The 22,695-nt window shown below is 41.5% G+C and overlaps 1 protein-coding gene across 5 annotated transcripts in view; it reads right to left on the reverse strand.

The window, feature by feature from the left end:
• NR3C2 (nuclear receptor subfamily 3 group C member 2) overlaps window positions 1-22,695 on the reverse strand; it is a 433,599-nt gene that overhangs the window by 46,058 nt on the left and 364,846 nt on the right. For all 5 annotated transcript variants that reach the window (XM_043902575.1, XM_043902574.1, XM_043902577.1 and 2 more), the window contains 2 exons: window positions 9,613-9,743; window positions 2,984-3,141 (listed from right to left, as the gene is read on the reverse strand). In XM_043902575.1, the coding sequence (XP_043758510.1) occupies window positions 2,984-3,141; window positions 9,613-9,743 (289 nt within the window). The remainder of the gene's footprint in view (window positions 1-2,983; window positions 3,142-9,612; window positions 9,744-22,695) is intronic.

A 22,695-nucleotide genomic window follows, 5' to 3' on the forward strand; every position in this document is an offset into this window, starting at 1 on the left:
AGCTTATTTTGTATCAATTTCACTGTAATAAAAAATACTAAAAATATATTCATAGGAAGGACTGATGCCAAAGTTCCATTGCTTTGGTCACCTGATGTGAAGAGCCGATTCACTGGAAAAGATCTTGATGCTGGGAAGGCAAAAGGAAAAGGGAGTGGCCGAGGATAAGATGGGTTAGGTAACATCACCCACTCAAAGGTCATGAATTTGAGCAAACTCTGGGAGACAGTGAAGGACAGAGGAGCCTAGCATGCTTTAGCCCATGGGGTGGCAAAGAGTCAGACACGACTTAGTGACTGAACAACAAGACACTGATTTGCTTTGGGGGGATCTAGCAGAAAATCATCATTTATGGTTCAGACATTTGGCAATTGCTTCCTGAGTAGCCACTGGCAACCAGCTCACTGTGCTGGTGCTAAAAACAAGCCAGCAGAGGACAGTCTGACATCCTGACTACTGGTGTGGCCTCTGGGGGTTTTCACCATCCCACGCTGCACTGAGATTCCCAAAGGCATTGAGATTCCTTAAGGCAGTAGATAAACAAGTTTTAACTTCTGTTGTTGAGACTCATTATATGCAAAATGCTTCAAAGTGTATCATCTTTTTCATGAGATCAGTGAAAGAAAGTGAAGTTGCTCAGTCGTGTCCGACTCTCAGCGAGCCCATGGACCGCAGCCTACCAGGCTCCTCCATCCACGAGATTACATGATGCCAATTACACACTCATTTTACAACTGTACTTGTGCCTGCCCAATCGTTTGCACGAATAACACAATTCATCAAGAAAGAATCACACCTTCTGCTCCCCAGTCCCCTGCCCCCAGCCCAGGTCTGTTAGGGCAAACAGTGACTGAAACTGCCCACCCTGGCAAGCCACCACAGTAACTATCTGCATGAGTTGTTTTACAACAGGAGGTCCTGGTAAGGAACACGGAACTCACAAGCCACCACCAACTGGAAGCATTTGGGAAACGTCAAAAGGAGATGCCACATGTCCTAACAACCTTCCAGAATCCTCCTCACTGGAATCCACCTTGGCTGAATGAGCTGCACGCCACGAGGAAGGACCCTGAGTCAGAATAAAGAATAACTGGCCAGAGAACCTGGGAACTAACCCCATCACTATAAAACCCAAGACTTTGAGCAACGCCTTAGAGCGGTCCTCCTGGGTTCCCTTACCCTCCTGCTCTTCACCCAGGCGCCCCTTTCAATAAAGTCTCTTGCTTTGTCAGCATGTGTGTCTCTTTGGATAATTCATTTCTGAGTGTCGGACAAGAGCCCACTCTCGATCCTGGAAGGAAGGACTTAAGTAAGTAAGTGTTAATTGCTCAGTTGTGCCCGACTCTTTACAACCCCATGGGCTGCAGCCTACCAGGCTCCTCTGTCCATGAGATTTTCTAGGCAAGGATACTAGAGTGGGTTGCCGTTTCCTTCTCCAGGGGATCTTCTCAACCCAGGGATTGAACCCGGGTCTCCTGCACTGCAGGCAGATTCTTTACTGACTGAGCTACAAGGGAAGCCCCTCGATCCTAGAAGGGGTCCTCCTTTCTGCAACAGTTCCACTAAGCAAGGCTTTCAAGAAAACCAACAGGAGAGAGTAACAGTGCTCCTGATTCTTGGGTGGATTATCCTGCCTCATGCACTACTTTCCTTTACTTCCTTTTGTGAGAGTTGTGGAGAGCCCTGTTGGCTGTGTTCCCCAAAGTCTTGTAGCCCATCATTTATTATCCCTGAGATTTTCCATTAAGTTATGCTTTGAGGCCACTGATAACTAGCCAAACTATCTATCACTGAATTCACCTTGTGGGAATTTGATTCTTACCATGTGAAATGTTTAGAGAAAGTAAAGGCCAGTGTGATATGCACTGGGTCTTCAGTGTAAAAACCCTGGAAAGCAACACTCTTTTATCCACCAACCCAAAAAGACATACCATTCCAGAGGCATAAACAAATCTCTAAAGGATGAACCATTATTTCAGTAGTAACACAATTATAATATTGGTCATCAAGCCTGTCAACATTGTCCTCAGCAACACAGAAATAGTTGAAAAAGGATTTCTTATCCAAATCACATGGGCTGAACTTGGGCAATAAATTTTCCAAAAGAAAGCAAATATAAAAACGTTAAATTAGCATGACCGTGTACAACATTTTTTGAACCAGAACTGAAGAAACTGCTTGCAAAATGAAATGAGAAGCACATTTTAAGTGGCATGACAAACCAAGTTATCCGAATCAGTATTTTGTAGAAAGTGCTAACACCTTGACTACATCTGTAATTCAGTAAATTAGAAACAAGCTCAAGAGTTTACTTTCCATATTTACACAAGACAAGAAGGGTGACTCCTATGAAGAATAGTGAATATAAGATTTCTGAATCTGGCAAAGAATGAGATGATCCCAGCTGGCCCTAGACCACTAATAATGTTTTTGAAAGATTGGGTTATTAGATGAACAGTTGTAGAAGATGGATATTATTTATGCAATGCTAAAGCAAACATTCCCATTAACCAAACATTTCCTAAATTGCCAGCAGAAATGAGAAACTTGATCTGACACCTGTAGGAAATCTGAGACCCTTCTCTTGCCTGTAGCTCAGGGTTTTGCCACGATGGTGCACATTTCTCTTATACTCTGCTCAGGGGGGGAAAGGGCCACACCTTTGACTTTAAATGAAGTTTGTTTCAAAAGTATTCTGAAAAGAACAATTTTCTTCCTAATCAGCTTTTTTGTTTTTAATTGAAAATGTTGGGATCCTAGTCCCCTGACCAGTAATGGAACTGTACTGGAAGTATGGAGTCTTAGTCACTGGATTGACGGGGAAGTCCCCTAATCAGTTTTTAAACTCTCGTTGCCTCCCGTGGATAATATACCCCTATTCTTCCCAAAGCCTCAAGAACTTTCTCAGCTCTCCGGTTTCTCTGGGTCCACAGTGTGTGGCTGCGGATCCTTCCTTTGGCAGATGCCAGGAGGCTCTACTTACGTCATGCATGGAGTCCAGAAGCTTGGTCAGTTGGTAGAACCTCTGCCAGCTCTGCCCAGAATTGTTGGGACACTTCGTTACCATCTTTCTCAGCTCCTTGATGTAATTTGTCCTCATTTCTTCAAACGCAGCCTGGCTTTTGAGGCCATCCTTTGGAACTGTGGTGAAGGAATATAGACATATTAAGGTCTCAAAACGGAAAACAGCTTTAGCATCTTCGTGGTTAAACGGCTTGGACTATTTTGAGGTCATGAGGCTCACACTTTGAGACTGACGCTGCATCTTGCTTGTTGCATTTATGAATAAATGTGTGTACTCAGTTGCTCAGTCGTGTCTGACTCTGTGTGACCCCACAGACTGCAGCCTGCCAGGTTCCTCTTCCTCTGTCCATGGGATTTTTCTGGCCAGCATTCTGGAGTGGGCTGCCAGTTCCTTCTCTGGGGGATCTTCCTGACCCAGGGATCGAACCTGTGTTTCCTGCGTCTCCTGTATTGCAGGAGGATTCTTTACCACTGAGCCACGGGGGAGTCCTTTATGAGTAAATATGGCAGCTAAATAATGGTTAACCTCTGTACACACATATACAAAAGAGTAACTGGTTTAGCAGGGGTATGTAAGAATGCACTTTGCTTATGTTAACTTGCTTAATGTTGACATCAATCTTGAGACATAGTCATTATATTATTCTCATTTCACAGATGTGGAAACTGAAGGTTTAATCACTAGCCCAAGGACACAGTAAATACATGGCAGAGAAAGAGCAGAAACCGAGGTCTGTTTCCAATGTCTGTCTCTTAACCACAATGCTGCACTATCCTGTGGCCTGTCATCAAAGTTTTTATGAACCCTAACTTGCCAATACCTCAGATGCAGGAAAATATACTTCGATTTTTCAGGACAACTGGAAGAAACATAGACAATCTAAGCTGGGGCTGAAATTAGAAATTCAAGTTCAAATGTCAAAAGACACTTGGGGAAACCGGTTGTCTATCGGGGGAGGACATGCTGCAAAGAAGCACTTCCTATTCTCTTTGCTCTAAGGTCACATGACCACTGAGGCAGTTTCACGTGACCACCCAGACAGCCTGCTGGCAGGTCTGTGCCCGGATTTGCATGTGTGATGGGTAACAGGACCCTACTCTACAGCAAAACAAGATCAAAAACTTCTGAAGGGAAGAAATTACATTCATCTTTATCTTCAATAAGAGAAAATTAAGAAGTATGTTTTCTTCTTTCTTTGTATAGAGTGTCTGTGTGTGTGTGTGTGTGTGTGTATTTATGTTAGACTTTTGCAATCCCATGGACTGTAGCTTCCCAGGCTCCTCTGTCCATGGAATTCTCAGGCAAGAATAATGGAGTGGGGTGCCATTTCTTTCTCCAGGGGATCTTCCCAACCCAGGGATTGAACTCAGGTCTCCTGCATTGCAGTCAGATTCTTTACCATCTGAGCCACCAGGGAGGCCCTTTAGAGTTGCTAGTTTTTTCTAATTAAATGAAAAACATTTCACTGAAAATAATACTTTGAAATTCAGCACCTGTAAGCATAATGAGTGCTTCTGGGACTGCAAAGGAGATGCTCTTTCCCAGGACACATGTGAGCACAGTTTATGGAGACAGGGAGCAACCTGTGCCTACATTCTGGGAGGAGATGTAGGGCGGAGCGTAAACTACAGATGCTCCCTTTGAAATCTACTTACATGTTTGCTTTTGTTCATTACAGCCAATAAGTACTTATGCTTTAACTCTGAAAAATAAAGTCACTGAGAACTTTCACTTTTGGAAGATGAAGATGAGAAAAATTCACCTTGTGATATTAATAGTCTGAGTATGACATTGCTCTTACTTTCATTTCTCAATTGCACATGCTATCTGCTAATTTATCATAACTGGTATCAATAAAAATTCACTTGGGTCATCAGCTCCTTAGAACAGCTAAGTATGTTTTTGAGTGTTACATGTAACCCCGAGAGTCAAGAATACCACTGCTCCCAAAGAAACCCTGTTGTCCTATATAAAGATATGGATTATCTTGCAAATTAACTTCACACATGATGTTAATGACCTCCTTGAGTTTTAATTGTTGAGGCTTTTGATTTGTGGTTTATCTTAACTCTATTTTTGTGGGGAAAAAATAAATCCCTTGTAGGCACTACACACATTCCTGAGGCTGCCACAGTATTAGTTGTGGTTTCAAATATTTGACATTCACACTCAGAATTAAATGTCATTCATTATGTAACAGTTTTTTTCTTTCAAATTAAACCCTTGTTTTAAAAGTATTTAAAAAAACATAAAGAAGGATGGTAATAAGTAGAATGTTAACTGTGAATCTATAGATTCGCTTTCTACCAAAATTTTAAGGTTAACCCAAAACTTTATAAAAGAAACTGTGAGTTTATATATAAATGCTTTCACAGCTCACCTGTTGATACACATTTTTTTTTAAGTTTCAAAATGTTATGGAGTAAACCTTTCATTTTTCAATACAGATACTCATGGATATCACACATTTAAAAAATTATCTAAAATTAGAATGAAGTGAGTACATTTCATGACTATATTTCAGTGTATTTGGTGTAGCTACTGAGATTCACCAAAAGCTTTCATATTTCTGACAGTTGTGTTATCAAAAATTCTCAAGATTATGAACAACTTGTGTCAAATATTACTTGTGTTTTACTGCTGTGACTGAAATATATTGTACCATTTTCCCAGCCAGATATTTCAGAAATTGAAACAGACCCACAAATAAAAGAGAACTTAGGCAAAACCTCAAATTTTGGAGGTCTGCCTAGATTTTCTGAATTTACTTATTAAATGCAGCAGGGCTCCTGGAAATCATCCAGAGTCTATGGGCTGGAGAAGAGCAAAGAGACAGCTGGGTGGGAAGCTGGTTTGCTTTCCTGTGTGAGCAAAAAGAACATGATCTTCTTGATGTCACAGCTTAACTTTCCTCATACACTGGACATCAGGTGTATAATGTAACCTTCTAAATAAGAAAAAATTTTCATACATTCTATCACAGATTAGCAAAATAAGCTTACTAAAGCCTCAAGTTTTCATGATTTATACAGTTCTTTACTTCTGTTCTGGTTTCTTATTTTGCTTTTTCTGCATCAACAAAAATCAGCCTTGAATGTACTCAATTACCTGGAACCTAATAAATTAATTTGGGGAGCTAAATGATATCAGAATTGATTGTAAGGTTGACTGATTAAATGGATGTAAAAGGACAAGACACCAATAACAACTGAGTGGCCGATGTTTGTAAAGGATTATTATCATGTACATTTTTAGAAAAAAATTTAAATTCTATCACCCATCTGATATATTTTTTTCCTTTTTTCTTTTTATAAATTTCTTCTAATGGTTAATGATATAGCTTGGAAAGGGGACTAAAATCACTGTTGCTGAATTTAAAGAGTACATTTCCAGGGAATTCCCGGGCAGTCCAGAGGTTAGGACTCTGGGCTTTCACAGCTGAGGGCACAGGTTCAATCCCTGGGCGGGGAACTAAAAGTACATTTCCCAAGTTATGTTCTAGAAAGGATAAGTAGGGAGCCTCAGACACCTTGAAGAACAGCAGAGCAGGGAGAAGAGCCTGGTTCTACCGAGCCTGTGGACGAAGGATTGCAAACACAAGCTCCTGAATGTGGGCTGAGCGTATAGTGAGGAAGGCGGGTTCTGAGGAGTGGTGCGGCCTGCGGTAAGCTAGGGCAAGCATGGGCTGCCCTGTGCAATCAAAGTCCATGAAGATCAAACACGACAAAAGGCCGAAAGTAACCTGAAAAGCCCTGCCGGCCAAGCGAAACACAGCTGAGACTCGCTGACCCCACCGCCCTCCCAGGCTGCTGGAGTCCAGCCCAGCCGGCTCACCCTCCCCTCTCCCTGCGGCTGTCCCCTGCTGCCAGCCTGCTTTCCACCCATGCATCCGGCTGGAAGGGAAGGCCAAAGCCCTGGGTCTGAGTCCTAATTCACCAAGGAGGCTGCACAAGTTCACACCTGCTTGCCTCTGTCTTGTCCACTTTAGACAAGCTACCAATCTTGCAGCGTTAAATTAGGCAATAGGTAGAAAAACTCTGGGAACTGAGAGACGCTAATGTGTGTAGAGCAGATATTGATCCAATCGGCCCCTGGCTCCCCCCTTCCTGTTCTATCTGGTACAGGCTTCACTGTTCCCCAGACCCAATCCCTCCGTGCTGGGACCATCATCTTTTCTTATCCATTCTATCCTCAATGCTTGGCTGCTCATGCCACTCACTTCCAAATGGCTCCACTGAAAACCCTTCACCCAAGCCACTGATTCCTGGGCCAACGGGAGCGCTGGGCATGACTTAGACGCTATTTTCAGCTTCCAGGGGGTCATTCGACAGCCTTTGCTCCTTTGAAGTCAGCGCCACTCACCCTGGTGTCCTGGCACCCAGGACATTTCTCCATTTCTTCAGGGGTCCCAGCACTCAGTTCTGAGATTTCCTCTCTATCCTGTCTCCTGCCATCATCCCAGACTCACCCTCGTCTGATGAGAGCTTCCTCAAACTCCTTCCCCTTTGTTTGGAAAGGCTTGTGCCGTTGTCTGGGGAAGAAGCGTTTAGCACCCTTGCCAAGGCTAATCCTGCCTCCCTCGTCTCTCCTGGCTCCTTCTACCATCGAGTTCTTTCCTCCCATGCTTGGTTCCAGACGCCCAAAGCAGCATCCCATCAATCTGCAAGTCCCCAGCCGTCTGGCACCTGCCTGATGCCGAATGGTCAACCCCAGTAGGCTTCTGTCAGCATGCTTGGCTTCCACGGGAAGCTGTGCCATGATCACGCCCCCGGGAAGCCTTGAACTCTTGGCCACTCCTCTGGCTCCCTGATGGTCCTGCCTGTCCCTCAGCGTGCCATCCTCCTTTCAAGCACCTCAGCGGATCTTCCCTCTTCTTCCTGTGGCTCGGCACCCCCACTTGCCATTGTACTTTCCTGTTCTGCAAGGATCATGTCAAGCTTATATCTCAATACCCAAATTTGTTTCCTGAGTTCTAGTCCCCCAGTTTCCCCCTTTTCAGGCCCCTCTCTGAGGCTATGCACGCTCAGTCGTGTCCGACTCTGCGACCCCATGGACTGAAGCCAGCCAGGCTCCTCTGTCCATCAGATTCTCCAGGCAAGAACACTGGAGTGGGTTGCCATAACATCCTCCAGGGGATCTTCCTGACCCAGGGATGGAACTCACATCTCCTGTATCTCCTGCATTGGCAAGTGGGTTCTTTATCCCTCAGCCACCTGGAGAAGTCATTTTACACTCCATAAAATCTGCTCCAATCCCAACACGAATGTACTTCTCTTCATAGTATCACTACCACCTCACAAATATCTCTGCCCTCAAAACCCAGGTTATTTCTGATCCAGACCATTTTGCGTCCCCCTTCTCGTCAAGGCTGACTCTGCAGTGTGTCTTGAATGCATCTGGTGCTGTCAGCAAGCTACCCACCACCATTAAGAAAGTGAAAGTGTAGTCAGTCACTCAATCATGTCTGACTCTTCGTGACCCCGTGGACCATAGCCCGCCAGACTCCTCTGTCCATGGGATTTCCCAGGCAAGAATGCACCATTATTCAGGCTGTTATTTCAGCAGCCTCACAACAGGCCTCTGGGCTTCCAGTCTGGCTCCAATCTCTGTCTGACTTGGCCTCAGTCTCTCTTCATCCCATTCCCTTTCCTCCAGTCTATCTACTGCCAGACACTCTTCATGAAGCCATGAAGGACCCCTGTGGCCATGTCAGCCCACTGCTCAGAGCCTTCTGGACCACACTCCCCTGCTTGCCTAATAGACATCAGATGTCTTCAACAGGTGGGAATCTTCTGGTTCAATCTACAGGGCAACCATGCCTCCCCAATCCAATAGTACCTAATATGCCTTGAAAAATTAGTGGATACATAAATGAGATAAAAAATGAAAATCATAAACAGGCAAAACAACTCCCCAGAGCTAAGCACTATTATGTAGGACTGCTTCCCACCCCACCATGCTCTCTCATGCTCCCCAGCAGGAAGATCAGCTCATGCCTCGGACTCAATCCCTCACCTTGGCAAAAAGCTCTCTTGAGATGAAGCTTCATCAAGAATCCTCTGATGCCAAGAAGTGAGCATGTGCTTCCCTCCTCTGAGCCCCCAGGACAGTTTTTATCATGGCAGACAATCACTTTCCACAGGGTATTAAAATAACCTTGAATTTATCTTACGGGAGATAGTGAAGGACAGGGAAGACTGGCGTGCTGCAGTTCACGAGGTCGCAAAGAATCGGACGTGACTCAGCAACTGAACAGCAAAAACAAAAACTCCCCGAGGGTTGAGGCTGCACCTCATTCATTCTGGTAGGTCCTGAGCTGCCCAGTCCCACCATACATGTAACGGACACTTCACGGATCCTCAGTGGCCGGACGGATGAAGGGATCAAGGCAGGGGCACCACCCAAGGCTTCTAACTCTGCAAGTAACTTAAGTCATCCTGCACCAAAGCACTCTGCTCACCTCCTCTTACTGTGTGTTTGTTTTTTTTTTTTTAATATACTGACTACCTGGCCCTAGGAGGAGACTAGTCTCCTAAAGGGAAGATGATGTGACAGTGTAAAAAAGGGCCGGTTGGACATCAATTTACTTGTGCTCAGCAGCAGCAACACTTTCATTACGGTGTATTCCTCGAAGGTGAGCTGCAGCCGGACGAACTGAAGGCTGATCTGGTGCATCCCCTGGCAGAGCTCATACATGGCAGACTGGTGCATCTTCTCTCTGCAAGGAAAAGCAAAGATGTCTGAGAATGGAAGGCCCAAGACCAGACCCAGACCAGCAGCCCCAGGGAGCCCATGGAGAAATCTGAGTCTGAGTTATGCCTTTGGCTTTAATGCGGAGCAGACATGTATTTGCAAGAGAAATCAGCTGCCTAGCACGGTGACTGGTAAATTGCCTCTTGACCAACCTAGCCAGGCTGTTTATTCGTCCCCTGGGAGAATGTCAGAAGCACCGAAACCAACCTTTTTCAAAGCATGCCATGATTCCACTTTACATCAAGAGTGATAACGTGTGATGGTGCTGTGTGCGATCCTGAGATCATCCATGGAGTGGAGAAGCTGCTGTGACGTGGGGTGAAGCCCAGAGATTCCAAGCACTTACTGTGTGGAAGAACTGTGTTAGATGCTATGGACACACGACAACGATAACCAGTCTTACTTCCACATGGACCTCCGTTACCCTCCCATAGAGGTCGTGAAATGTGCCTGATAATGCTTTGCAGCAACACATTTAAAAAGAAAAACCAGGCACTTCCCTGGAAGTTCAGTGGTTAAGACTTCACGTTCCAATGCAGTGGATGTGGGTAAAATTCCTGGTCAGAAAGCTAAGGTCCCACATGCCTTGTGGCCAAAAAACCAAAACATAAAACAGAAGCAATCCTGTAACAAATCCAATAAAGACTTAAAGAAGGAAAGAGAAAGTGAATTTTGAAAAGTAAAGGGAAATCAGACAACATTTAAAAAGATTCCTCAAATGGAATCTCTCTGGTACAGAAGAAGATGATTTGGGAATCTGTGTGAAACATACACATGTCCATTCAACCAACCAACAGAGCCAATCTCTATGCCAAAACCCAAGTGCTTCCATAAAAATCCACAAGATATTACAACAGAAGTCATGATTATCTCTTTCTGTGAGAAGGCAGGCAGGCATCGTTTAACTGTTCAGATGTTCTTCCTCAAAGTGATAAATCTCCCGGGAGGCCCTGGGTAAGTACCAAGTTATGATGACCAGAAAGAAATGAGTGAAAAAGAGACGACTAGAGAGAAACAGGTCTGCTGACTCAGGCCACAGACACAGAGGAGCTGACGATGACTGATCCATGTCTATGAGTGATGGAATGCAGGCGAGTGTCTGTGGCAAAACCAACCTGGGTACCTCTTCCAGGATGCACTCTTGGGTTCCAATGGCAAAATTCTCTCTTTTCTCAAGTCTCAAAGCCACTTGTAAAAAACTCATCATAGAACACAGAGCATTTTTCTTGGTATTACTGTTATGTGTTTTTCTATCCCTGTAATAAGCTGGGAGGTATTTTTGCCATTAAAAATTAAAATAAAAATTTTTTTAATTTACAAAATTTTAAATTTAATTTAAAATTTTAAAATTTATATAAAAAATGCAACATGTTGGATCTTATTTCCCCTACTAGGGATCAACCCTGTGACCTTTGCATTGGGAGCACAAAGTCTTAACCACTGGACTGCCAGGGAAATCCCTACATTTACTTTTTAATTGAAGTATAGTTGATTTACAATGCTGAAATTTCTGCTCTACAGCAAAGTGATTCAGTTATATATATACACACACACACTTTCTTTTTCATTGTGGTTCATTGTGGGATATGGAACGCAGTAGGACCTTGTGGTTTATCCATTCTATATATAATGCTTTGCATCTGCTAATCCCAAACTTCCAATCCTTCCCCACCCACCCGCCTTGGCAGCTACAAGTCTATTCTCTATATCTATGTGTCTGTTTTTGTTTCATAGATAGGTTCACTTATGTCATATTTTAGATCCCGTATATAAGTGATATCACTTGGTATTTGTCTTTCGAGGAGCTATTTCTAATTAAGGAAATATTTTCAAAATACCTGCACACACATCCAAACTCAAACACACACACACACACACACACACAAATAGCGGGAGACTATGGATCCACCATGAAGAATTAAGAATGCAAATATATGCTAACATCTTTGCCATACTTACTTCAGATCTTTAAGAAGTGAACACAGCCTAGTTAAGTCCTGCTTTGCCTCCCTCCTTGTCCCTATCCATCTTCCTCATTCAAGAAGGGAGCCACCCACCTTGGGAGATTCCCATTTCCTCTCAGATATGTATACTTAATACACATGTATGTATTCAGAAAAACAGCACCCAGTACTACTTTGTTTTATGTAAATTTGAAATTAGAAATGCACATCCTTCTGCAACTTATTTTTATTCACTATTGTGATTCTGCGATGTATCTGTTTTAATACAGGTAACTCCAAGTGAAGTCATTTTTTCTGCAGCGCCTTTCATTTGTCTGAACACACCACAGTTTACTAATCCTCTCCACTCCGGAAGGACACCGGGGTTGCTTCCGCTTTATGGCTATCACAGATGAGGCCCCAGGGACATCCTTGGGTGTTTCTCTAGGCTATAGGACGAAAATAGAACTGCTGAGTCATGGATGTGCGCACAGCTGCTGCTTTCATCCAACCAGGAGGAGATGAGATGTCCTTTTGTTCCAAGTCCGGCCAACACTCATCATTAACCCGTTTGAATTGTTTTTGCTACTTGATGAGGGCTGAAAGGTTAGCCCCACTATTGCCTTTATTTGCATGGTCATGATCACCAGCAGGCTGAACATTTTTCAAATGTTTTCTGACCATTTGGGTTTCTTCTTTTGCTATTTGTCTTTTCATATCTTTAAATACTTTCAGCTTTTCTCTCCTTCTATCACCAATTACCATCTTTATTCATAATTTTTTTGCCCTATAATTTCCGTCTGATATTAATATTGTTTCTTCCTTATTCCCTCCCTCTCTTCCTTCCTGTCTCTTTCTTTCACTCTCTCTTTAGAATTAGCCTAAAGAAATCTAAAGCCTTTAGAATTAGACTTCTCTAGTGGTCCAGTGGTAAGGACTCTGCGCTCTCACTGTGAGGGCCCAGGCTCCATCCCTGGTCAGGGAACTAGGATTCCATAAGCCATGTGATGCAGTCAAAGGGGAAAAAAAAAAGAATTTGCCTGGAATGCCCTTTAAAAAAAATCCCTTGTTTACAAAGTTCCCACATAATTATATTTCACACATGTTGCTTATAAACAGCAAAAAGCTTAATTTTAAAAGTCTGAGAGTCTCTGTATTACAATAGCTTGGTTTAATCTGTTTTCATTTATCATGATTATTAATTTATTTGGAAGTTTTTCCTACCATTTTAACTTCCTCTCCTCCTTTCCTTCTACTTTGTTTCCTTTTATTAAATGGGTCCAGCTTAAAAAAAAAATCTCTTTGCTCATCTACTGGATTTAGAAGGTTCACATTCTATTTTTACTCTTAACTTATGAACTTGCATATTTAAAAATCTAAAGTTAATCAACAGCTTTTCCACGAGGAACAGAAAAAATGTAGAGTACTTTATCTTTGGTCTACTGCTTCCCATTTTCACGGTATTGTTCTTTAGTATTTAAACTTCCACTTGTTTTCAAATTACTGCTGAGGTCTCTCTCTCTCTTAACATCCACACCTCATGTCTGTTTAGAGTTATAAATGTATTTCTTTGATCACCAATGTTAACTGCACTTCACTCCTTACTACTGGGTTCAATTTCTTATTGAAGAATATATATACATATATAATTAAAATTCTGCAGCAGTCAGTCACTGAATGTTGAAATCTTTCAGTCTTGCCATGCCTGAAAGTGTTTTTATTTCACCTGCATTCTGGAATGATAGTTTAACACGTTATAGATTTCTAGTGTGACAGGCAACCTCCTTCAGTACTTTGAAGATAGTATTCCACTACACCTGGATCTTCACCACCACTTTTGGGAAATATCTTGTCAGTCTAATTGTCTTTCTCTTATAGGTAGAGAACTAGTACTTTCTCTCGGTAGCTTAATAAAAACTTGCTCTGTTTATTTTTGATGCCTGCAGTTTCAATATGAGGAACTGAAGTATACACTTATTTTTACTCCTCGTGCTCAGGATTTGGTGTCCTTATTTGATTTGAAGATGCAGTTATTTCTTCAGTTCTGAAATGTTCTTAGACATTATTTCTTCAAATACCACCCCCAGCCCACCTATTTTTCCTTTTTGAACTCCTACTAGTGGGTTAGACCTTTTCATTGAATCTTCTGCATTAACCACCGTTTCCTATTTCCTATCTTCTCATCTCTTCATACTGTGTCCCAGGTGGCTCAGTGGTAGAGAACCCGCCTGCCAATGCAGGACACAAAAGAGATGTGGGTTTGACCCTTGGGTCGGGGAGATCCCCTGGAGGAGGGCATGGCAACCCACTCAAGTATTCTTGCCTGGAGAGTCCAATGGGCAGAGGAGCCTGGTGGGCTATGGACCAAAGGGTCACAAAGAGTCAGATATGACTGAAGCGATTTAGCACGCACACCCACATGGCATTCTAGGTGATTTTCTCATCTATTTTTCTAATATTTTTTTTTCTATGTAATCTGTTTAATGTCTATAGTGTTTTGATTTTAATGTTTTTCATGTCTTGTGCTTGCTTGCTGAATTGTGTCTGACTCTTTGCAACCCCACGGACTGGAGCCTCCCAGGCTCCTCAGTCCATGGGATCTCCCAGGCAAGAATATTCGAGCACATTGCCATTTCCTCCTTTGGAAATGGCATGCCAGGTGCCTAGAAATGCTTGATTTAGTTTTTCCTCAAACATTTCTGTTATTTTCCATGAGATACTTCTTACTTTATGGTTATTATATCTCCTTTCTCTAAATTATACCTTATCTATTACATCTCTAACTACTTTCAACATGTTTATTTTATAGTTGGTTTAAAATGTTTTAAATTCATTTTTGGGGGGATGCTCATAAGCCTGTCCAGCATGTTTTATTATTTAGGCATATACTGTTTTCTAGGTGAACCCCAGGGCACTGTCTTGTGGGAGGGACTCTACAGGAAGTTTTAGCATTTATAGCTATCAGGGGTACAAGCATTTCACTTGATCTGGACCAGTTTTGATGCTAAATTTTCAGCTTAATTGCTTTTTGCAAGACTCATGTAGTTTAAATTTAGACTCCACACTTGATGTGATGCAGGCTTGTGGTTCTTATTTCTTTCAGCTTCCTTGCCACGTCCCTGGGCTGGCTGGCTTGCTGGGTTTACTGTCCGTGTTAGTAGACAGTGAAATCTTTTCAGAGCCTGGGGGCTCCATTTCAGGCCCAGTCTTGCTGGAGTCTACATTCTCCTGTCCTGCTCCTGTTTGTCTTCTAACACCCATCCCTACGGCGTTTTTCTACATCCAACAATCTGAGGGCTATGTGTAGCTAGCTTTAACTCCAAGTTGAACTACTCTGGCTGTGAATGCTCTGTTCTTACACCTGTGTTTTTTTTTTTTTTTCTTTTGAGGTTGGTTATATACTTAAGATCTTTTAAAATACAAAATTTCTATGTGTTCACAGGGGGGAAAAAGGCTCGGTTCACTTTCACCATTCCAATTGCTAACTTTAAGCTTCTTAAAGGCAAGATCCATGTCTGATTGACCTTTATGAAGGTCAAATAGAGTCTGATAAGCAAGTGCCCTGTGTCCATCTTTACGCAAAAGTGTTTCATGAATGAATGAGAGAGAAGCAAAGTCAAAAGGAAAGAGGACAAGCGAAGACAATCAAATGAATGACAGACACGCAGATGTGATAGTGATGATTAGAGAAAGGTAACACTGAAAATTCACAGAAAGATCAAGTGGCTAATGAACTAGATACGGCTTTTGTTAAGTTCTTGAAAAGCTTCTAAGAACAAAAGGAGAGATATCGGTTGTAAAACGGGGTGAAGCGGATAGCAAATCTGGATGTCTGTGGAATATAATACAACACACATTTGATGACATGCAGTTTAAAAAGTGCACTCCTAAGCACCTGATCCCTTCAGCTTCCCTGCGCTGGAGGCAGAACAGACATCCGTGGCTTTGCCCCAGTAGGGGGTAGGAATGCATGGCCCATGGGCCCCTGAATGTGCTGGTTTTGTGAGCCTGGCATCATGTCACTTCTGAGACCTAGGCTTATCATATGTAAAACTGGGAATTAACACTAAATACCACTGTGCAGAGATGTAGGGACCAACTGTATGGAAGTTCTTAAATTATAAAGCTCTCTATGAATGTTAGCTTTTGCTGTTGATGTCATGGGGAGAACAAAATGCTTCTTGAGAGACCAATGATCATTTTGGTTAAAACAGACCAAGAAAGAATCAAGTTCTTAAAATTACTTTTCAGGAAAATAAGACTGCATTCTTGTTATTATTTCTATTCACAGCATGGTAAATAAATCAGGAGAAAGACCAGAGAGTATGCAGATTTTCAAGAAAGCAGATGTGACTTGCCCAGGGTAGAACATGAGGAAGAAACGTCTCATGTCAAAGTGTTTCTGTTATCAGATGTGTTAGCAAAACGTCCACACACAGATTAAAGGTTGCTTACAGAGAGACCTCAGATTCTACTTGAGAAACAGATTAGAATGTTAATGTGTAACAACACACCCCAAAAAAGTACTTTTTTGTCACTTGGATGGGAAAAGCATCTCTCTAACTCTTTCTTGAGGCATTATTACCTGAATAATCCCCACCGTTTTCAGAGCTATCACCTATGGAGTGCCTACCATACCACAATTTTGTTAGTTCTCATAATGCCTTGTGCAGACTCATTCTCATGCTTGTGACAAAGACATAATTTAGGGACACAGTGGAGCCTTGGACTTAAACCCAGGTTTTTTTCTTCAAAACACAGGCCTCTGCATGGGAGCCAAGCAATTCCTGAAGGACCCTCCCATGATGCAGCAGTGGAAAAGATATGCAGTGAAGACCATAGCATTCTCTTAAGAGTTGTATCCATGAAACTGCTGGAAATCTGTACTGAACTGGTCACCACAGCAGTGACTGGAATGAGAGATAAAGCCAAAATGATACTAGATTATGAACAGTGTTCATCAAGAGACAACTTGAAGAGGCTAATGAAGTGAAATCAAAGTCGCTCAGTCGTGTTTGACTCTTTGCGACCCCATGGACTATACAGTCCATGGAATTCTCTATGCTAGCATACCAGAATTAGTAGCCTTTCCCTTCTCCAGGGGATCTTTCCAACCCTGGGATCAAACCCACGTCTCGGGCACTGCAGGCGGATTCCTGACCAGCAGAGCCACAAGGGAAGCCCCGAGGAGGCTAGAATGTTCTTAAAATAGATCTCCAAGAGACGAACTCTTTTCTGACAGATGTATCATCTCCACTCTGTTCAAGTCCATGCCGTGAGATGGTGGGAACTGGATTACTTTTAGGCTCCTGAACAGATGTATCATCTCCACTCTGTTCAAGTCCATGCCGTGAGATGGTGGGAACTGGATTACTTTTAGGCTCCTGACTCAGAAGGACCACCTGAAGGTGTTTTTCCCCAAGTTAACATCCCAGTCTCAATGACCTCACTCTTCTTCACTCTCATTTCCAAACAGAGACTCTGATGGCTGACAGTTTCAACGACCTCCATCAGAAACACGGCTCCCCAACTAAGCCTGAGGGCCACAACCGCTGAGCCCACGCTCTGCAGTAAGAGAAGCCGCCACAGTGAGAAGCCCTGGAACCACAAGCAGAGTCGTCCCCATCCGTCACACCTAGAGAAAGTCTGCACGCAGCAATGAAGACCCAGGGCAGCCATACATAAATGAAAAGGGGGAAAAATCCCTCATGCTTTTTCCTCTATCCATGCTGCTGGCTCAGTCATTTACAGCTCTCTCCTTCAGAGTGTCTCTTTGCAACTATAAAGAGGTATTTGGTACCTCAAATGTTTTTGCTGTTACATTTGCTCACTTGTTTATATTTTGCTCCCCATTATGCGGTAAGATTTTGTGTTTTTCCAATTCCACTGCCGCTGCCACTGCATGAAATTGAGTTCTCTAAATGAAGAGTACTGTGTACTCAATATAGCTTGAAATTTCAAGAAAATAGGCCATCTTAAAAACACATTTTACATCACATCATTTTTTGCACGATTAGATTAAATGCACAGAAATTTAACATACATCCAAAGAAGTTGAAACAAGGACAATCTTTTCAGCATGATATGGGGATTAATTTTGCAATGTCACAAAAATTTTCTCTGCTACCTGCTTTTATTCATTAGATAGTCTTACCTCATTTTGAATTTTAAAAAAAAGGTAATAATAATATACAGATTACTTTGGGAAAGAGATGAAATATATATAGATATGTACAAAAAATAAAAGTAAATGCAAAAGTTACCTGTGAACAGTGGGGCTAATATAGAGCCAGTAGGAGACTTTTGATGTAGGAAATATCCCTGTATTAAGGTGAACATCGGACCTGAATAACTGATAGTCATTGGTTTCTACTTCTAAATGTGGATACAACATCCGTTTATAAACATTGTCTCATTTGTAGGAATAGCACAAACTCTAATTTTAAATAAACACAAGAACAAAATGGTCACAGAGACCCAGCTCCAATTCAAAGACCTTAGGCTTAAATCCATGAGAAAGACAGTTCTAAAATATTCTCAAAGAAAATCTTAAAAAAGAGAGAGAAAGAGAAAGAAACATTTCAACTGTCTTATCATTTTCTCAAACTAGGAAACCACTTTTATTCACAGCTATAACTTTATCTGGTCCTTTCTTAGGATATCTATTACACTAAACTGAAATCATATGATCATTTGGAAATAGTTTTATATTATATTAAAATAACCTAATGTCTCTAAACTTGATTTACTTGGAACAAAAGTGAAGAATCAACGAATTAGAAAATACATTTTTTTCTGACTTTTGAAAGAATTTTGAGTAGGATATCGAATTTACTCTCATAATAAAAGTGGGAATTAGAGGGCCTTCTCTACTGGTCCAGCGGTGAAGAATCCACCTTCCAATGCAGGCGACTTGGGTTCAATCCCTGGTCAATGAACTAAGATCCCACATACATCAGAGCAACTAAGCTCTCATGCCACAACTACCGAGCCTGCACGCTGCAACTGGAGAGGGGTCTGCGTGCCACAGCGGAAGAGCTCATGTGCCACAAGCAGGACCCGGTGCAGCCAGGTAAGTACATAAGTAAATACATACTTTAAAAAGGAGTGGGATTTAGAAAAAGGCCCATTTAACTCAGAGTGGGAAGGGCTTCACAATTTAAATGATCTGCATGGTAGTTGCCTGCTTTTAACTTAGTGGCTAAATGATGTGAACAACTTTGTGTCTACGGGATCCATGTGATTTGCCATTATTATATGGTAACAGTTTTGCCCTATTTCACATTATGAGAATAGCCCATTTAACCTATTGTCCAATGGCTGTCAGAAGGAACACTCTTGTTTTGGTATTCAAGTACTGGCCTACTAAAATATTACTAAAGATGTGCTTGAAAATCTTATTCAATTATCTGGAGGTCCATATTGGACACAGCTGACTTAGGAAATTATTGTGCCAACTAAATACATTTCTGGAATCATGTTCTGCTCTGATAGAAACAGACAACTGAAAAGCTCAAACCACAAAATACTCCCGGCTACAGGTACCACAGGACTCAGAAGCTCTAAGTATCAGCCTGAACAGCTACAGATATTCTTCATGCTGTGACCATCTACAAGGAGAATGCAAGCTAACTTCAACTTACAGAATCTCTGCAAGAATTGACAGCAGGGTCTTGAAGAGATACTGGTACACCCATGTTCATAACAGTACTACTGAAAATACCCAGAAAGTGGAAGCAATCCAATGTGCATCGACAGATGAATGATAAAGTGTGCTACATACATATGTTGAAGTATTATTTAGCCTTAAAAAGGAAGGATATTCTGACATGTGCTATAACAAGGATGAAACTCGATTGCATCACGCAAAGTGAAATAAGGCAGTCACAAAAAGACAAATATCATATGAGTCCACTTCTCTGAGGTACCTAGAGTAGTCAAATTCAAAGAGATAGGAAGTAGAATGGTTGTTACCAGGGCTGGGAATAGCGGGGAGGAGGGACTTGTTTATATAACAATGTGTCAATGTATTTAACATTATTGAACTATACAGTTAAAAATGGTTAAGATAATAAACTGTACATTACAAGTATTTTATCACAATTAAAAATTTTAATTAAAAAAGAGGATATCTGCAAATTATGACTTATAAGGGGTTAATGTCCAAAATACATAAATAGTTTCTATAACTCAATATCAAAAACAAACAACACAATTAAAAAATGGGCAGAAGACCCGAATAAACATTTTTCCAAAGGAGACCATCAGGCCATCACGTACAAGAAAAGATGTTCAGCACTGTTAATCATCAGAGAAATGCAAATTAAAACTACAATGAGATATCACCTTATACCTGTCAGAATGGCTATCATAAAAAGACCACAAATAACAAATGTTGGTGAGGATGTGGAAAAATGGGAACCCTGGTACACTGTTGGTGGGAATAGAAATTGGTGCAGCCACAGTGGAAGACAGTACAGAGGTTTCTCAAAAAGCTAAAAACAGAACTACCACAAGACCTGGCAATTCCATCCCTGGGTGTATATATCTGAAGAAAATGAAAACATTGATTTGAAAAGAAACACCCACCCTAATGTTCACAGAGGCACTATTTACAATAGTCAAGATATGGAAGCAATTTAAGTGTCCATCCACAGACGAGTGAATAAAGAAGATGTGCTATGTATTTACACAATGAAACACTACTCAGCCATAAAAAAGAATGAAGTTTGGCCATCTGCAACAGCCAACCATGGACCTGGAAGGTATTATGCTTAGTGAAATATATAAAAGAGAGGAGAAAATACATTATATGATACAATTTAAATGTGGAATCTAAAAAAAAAACCCCACAAATTAGTGAACATAACACAAAAAGAAGCAGATTCACAGATATAGAGAATAAACTAGTGATTACCAGTGGGGAGAGGGAAATGAGGAGGGGCAGGATACGGTTAGGGGAGTAAGAGGCACAGTCTACTATGTATAAAATAGGTAAGGTACAACAGGGAATCAAGCCAATATTTCATAAAGACTATGAATGAAGTGAAACCTTTAAAAACTGTGGATCACTGTGCTATACACTGAAAGTTGTGTAATACTGTGTGTTAATTAGGTGAGTATGCATTCAGTCATGGCCAACTCTTTGCAACACCATGGACTGTAGCCTGCCAGGCTCCTCTGTCCATGGGATTTCCCAGGCAAGATTACTAGAGTGGGTTGCCATTTCCTACTCCAGGGGCTCTTCCTGACCCAGAGATCAAACCATCTTCTGTGTCTCCTGCACTGACAGGCAGATTTTTTACCACCTGAGAAGCCCACATTATCTATACAACAACAACAAAATCTGCAACTCATCATCCTATCTGCTATACTTTGACAGAGACTAGAAATTAAGATCTGTGTTTAATTACATAACTTCTTTTACGGTTTAGGCTTTTTATTCATTCTTTTATAATATATCAATAACCTTCCTCCATTTTTACTATTTGCCTTTTGTGTTTTGCTGCATTTTTAGTCTTACTGTATTGGTGTTTGAAAGCAGGAAGAGTGAAAATTCTTTCAAAAGCCATAGTTTTAAAAATTAGAAATGGTTCCCTAAAGGCCTGTTTGCTGTTGTTTTTGTATCCCAAGGAGGAACGGAAAATAGAACTACGTTTATCACTCCTTTCTCTTTCCAATAACACAGTTAATACATGTAATTGTTTTACACTGGTTGATTTCATAAATGCCAAAGCAGAAGTTCCCAACCCTTCCACCTATGGGAGCCTATGGAAGGTACGGTGGCATTTTAAAACTTAATATCCTTTAGCAATTTTGCACCAAACTGTACCTTCGTCACCAAAACACCTTTTCAGTGTGTGAGACATCACTTGTCTTAGTAAGAAACTAGAAAACTAAGTCTTTGAAATATTTCACTTTAACCTTTGAATCCAATTGAATCCTATGGTTTAATCAAACAAGCAACTCTCATCACCTGGAAAGTCCGTATCCTTCTTCTGGATACTAAGGCACATGTCATTTTTTAAAATCTATTTTTAATTGGAGTATAACTGCTTTACAACATTCTGTTGGCTTCTGCCATATAACAGTGTGAATCAGCCATAAATGTACATATGTTCCCTTTGTCTTAAACCTTCCTACCACCTCTTACCCATCCCACCTCTCTAGGATGTCACAGAGCATGGGGTTGGGCTCCCTGTGTTATATGGCGACTTCCCAGTAGCTATCTATCTTACATATGGTCATGTATATGTCTCAATGCTTCTGTCTCAATCCTTCCTACCCTCTGCATCCCCTGCTGTGTTCAAAGTCTGTTCTCTATGTCTGTGTCTCTATTCCTGCCCTGCAAATAGGTTCATCAATACCATTTTTCTAGACTCCCTATATATGCACCAGTATATGAACTTTGTTTTTCTGACTTACTTCACTCTATATAACAGGTTTTAGGTTCGTTCACCTCTTTAGAACTGATTCAAATGTGTTCCTTTTAATGGCTGAGTAATATTCCATTGTATATTTATAACACTGTTTCTTTATCCGTTCATCTGTCGATGGACATCTAGGTTATTTCCATGTCCTGGTTATCGTTAATAGTGCTACTATGAACACTGGGATGCATTTATGCAATTATAGTTTTCTGCCCAATAGTGGGGTTGCTGGGTCATACGGTAATTTGATTCCTAGTTTTTAAAGGAATCTCCATACTGTTCCCCATAGAAGCTGTTTTAGTTTACATTCCCACCAACAGTGCAAGAGGTTCTCTTTTCTCCACACCTTCTCCAGCATTTATTGCTTGCAGATTTTTTGACAACAGCCATTCTGACCAGTGTGAGGTGATACTTCATTGTAATTTTGATTTGCATTTCTCTAATAATGAGCAATGCTGATCATCTTTTCATGTGACGGTTGGCCATCTGTATGTCTTCTTTGGAGAAATGTCTGTTTATGTCTGCTGCCCACTTTTTGACTGGG

The sequence above is a fragment of the Cervus elaphus genome, chromosome 5 (assembly GCF_910594005.1).
Source record: "Cervus elaphus chromosome 5, mCerEla1.1, whole genome shotgun sequence".
NCBI classification, from domain to species: Eukaryota; Metazoa; Chordata; class Mammalia; order Artiodactyla; family Cervidae; genus Cervus; species Cervus elaphus.